Source organism: Epinephelus moara, chromosome 3, assembly GCF_006386435.1.
Source record: "Epinephelus moara isolate mb chromosome 3, YSFRI_EMoa_1.0, whole genome shotgun sequence".
Classification (NCBI taxonomy): Eukaryota; Metazoa; Chordata; class Actinopteri; order Perciformes; family Serranidae; genus Epinephelus; species Epinephelus moara.
This window is the reverse complement of record NC_065508.1, coordinates 1,343,107-1,345,976: the sequence shown is the minus strand read 5'-3', so window position 1 is coordinate 1,345,976 and position 2,870 is coordinate 1,343,107. Positions and strand designations below refer to the sequence as shown.

Sequence of the window (2,870 nt, the reverse complement as noted above, 5' to 3'; positions counted from 1 at the left end):
TGATCTGACATCAGATGTGACGGGACAGTCGATATAGAGATACATTTATGTGCTGATTGCAGATAGTTGCATTGAATAGTGGTTTTTGTGGGTATTTATTGCATCGTTAATGTGCCTGATATTCTGGAAACCTGCCTGAGACCTGCCTACGCTCCGCCTGCGCTGACAGTAGACCTGGTTTCAGATGGTGAGCTTTTAGCGCACCTTCGGCGAAGCCTTTTGGCACGAAACTGTCACTGTGCCAAGCTGGATCTGTCGACTCCTCCCCCTGCTGCGCCGCCACACCCATCTCAGCGCACCTCGGTCGGCCAAACTACCAAACTGAGCACGCCTCGGGTTGCGCTGCTCGAAACTAACTCTGCGCAGGGTTCGCCACCCTGCACCACCCTGCACCACCCTGCGCCACCCTGCGCCGCGCCAGGAAACTAGAGGCCAAAGAGTTAAAGTGATGGTGGAACAGAGTGTAGAACAGGTGACACAAACATCACTCCTCCTAATTACAAATTTCAGCTTGTTGACAGTTGCGATGGCCGTGTCTATCATTCCTAATGTTGCATCAGACGTTTTCCGAGGCAGTTGAACTCCCTCAAGGTAAAGTCACATCTACAAAACATTTAAACAGAGTGCTGCTGTGTATTACCTGCAGGGAGCACTGACGGAAGGTATGACTGATGTACAAGCATCTGTTTCTTCACAATGTTTCTGTTTCTCATCATGTGTGATTAAAGAAAGACACGTCAGTAACATTCACTTCTTAAGCTTTCAGCTGTGTGCTGTGCGATACATGACTGTAGACCATGTGTGTGGTGATGTTGGGAAAAGCTGAGGTATTAACTGTCTGTAGAACTTTATCTCTGATACGTAGATGTTCTGGACGTTCACTGTGGCATCAGCATCTGTGTTGTGTTCTCTCAGGCTGATGGAGAACGTCACCTACAACAGCTTCACCCTGCAGCTGGAGGGGTTAAACGTCTCAAAGAATTCAACGTACGCTGTGTTTTTCTTGCTCTTGTTCTCCTACCTGGTTATAATGGTTTGCAATGTGGGCATCGCTGTTCTGATTTTCATTGATAAGAGCCTCCACCAGCCCATGTACCTGCTGTTCTGCAACCTGCCGCTGAGTGACGTCATCGGTAATTCAATCATGGTGCCGCGTTTGCTGATCGACATGCTGAAGCCTCCGCCCGAGCGCCTCATCAGTTATTACGAGTGTGTGGTCCAAGCCTTCACCACACACATGTTTGGGACCACTGCTCACACTGTGCTCATGATCATGGCGTTTGACAGATACGTGGCCATCTGTAACCCCCTGCGCTACGCCGCCATAATGACCAACAGGATGGTGATGAAGCTGACGGTGTCTGCCTGGGGAGTGGCTTTGGTTTTGGTGGGGATTCTGCTGGGTCTGACCATACGGCTGAACCGATGCAGGACTCTGATCACAAACCCTTACTGTGACAACGCCTCTTTATTCAAACTCTCCTGTGAGAGCGTGTTCATCAATAACGTCTACGGCCTCACCTTCACTGTCGTCCTGCTCTCGTCCTCCATCGGCACCATGGTTCTCACCTACACTAAGATCACAGTTGTCTGTCTGATGAGTAAGAACAAGTCTCTGAACAGTAAAGCTTTAAAGACCTGCAGCACTCATCTCTTTGTTTATCTGATCATGTTCTTCTCTGGAATGGTCTGTATCATCCTGCACCGCTTCCCTCATCACTCAGACTACAGAAAACTTGCTGCCATTTTGTTCCACATCATCCCCGGAGGCCTTAACCCAATGATCTACGGCGTGCAGTCCAAAGAGATACGAAAATTCCTGTCACAGCTGTTTCAGTCCAAAAAGGTTTTACCATCATTTTAACATAAACACAAATAACTTTCAAAATACATGAATTATTTATCTGCTTGTCTGTTTGTTCTGAAGCTTCTTCTTTCTCCTCATTTTGAATAATGAAATTGACACGTATAGTTCAAGTCTGAAGTAATATGTTTAAATAGCTTCCTTTATAATAATAATTATTTATTCATAAAGCACTTTTAAAACAAAGTTACAAAGCATGTCATGCACACAAACACACAAACACACATACATGTACATTAGGGGTGTAACGGTTGACAAAGGTCACAGTTCAGTTGGACGTACGTTTTTAATGCAGCAAAAAAGTAGAGATGCCAGAGAAAGTTCTTTGACTTTTCAAAATCTAAATGTCTGAAAACCAACATATTTGACCTTTTGCTAAGCCCCGCCCCTTTGTGATGGTCCAACAAGCTGTCGGAATGAGCATGGAGCCCACATTCACTAACTGCACTCCCTGAACACATATTATCATACATGTAAAAAAAATTAAATACTGATTCCAGAGAGCAGCAGACAGAGGGGTCCAGTCTCACTCCAAAGATGTTGAAATTTGGTGCTTGGGCAGTGACTTCCGTCAGAAACCAACGAAAAAAAGGCGTCCTGTAACGTTGGCATGATACGTGGCTGGTTCCTTTATAGTTTAACAGCGCCCAGCTGCGTCAGGGGGAAACACAGCAGGACAAGACGAAAGTTAAGGCGGCGAAAGTCCAAGAAGGGCAGGTGGGAGGGTCCAACAAACTACTACGACTTTCACCTGAGACAGCGGTGTTCACATCCCGTAAGATTCTAAAGCCAAACTTTTTGTCCCAAACCCAACCATGTGTGTGTTGTTGAAGTCAATTTGCTGTGTTGTACTGACGTAGTGCTTTTATTTTGAAAGAGACTGTATGCAAACTGTACAATTCCTGTGAAAACAGAAGTGTATTTTGAAAACAGACAATGCATGTAACAGGCTGAAGTTGACACGGCGTCCCAGAACGTCAACAACCAACACACCCAGGGTACCTTG

At 45.9% G+C, this 2,870-nt stretch overlaps 1 protein-coding gene across 1 annotated transcript; it reads left to right on the top strand.

The window, feature by feature from the left end:
• The first annotated feature begins 916 nt into the window (after positions 1-916).
• On the top strand, positions 917-2,834 carry LOC126385849 (olfactory receptor 146-like). The gene has a single exon (XM_050037871.1). It carries the CDS (start codon positions 920-922, stop codon positions 1,862-1,864), a length of 945 nt encoding a protein of 314 aa, XP_049893828.1. The 5' UTR covers positions 917-919; the 3' UTR covers positions 1,865-2,834.
• The last annotated feature ends 36 nt before the right edge of the window (positions 2,835-2,870 follow it).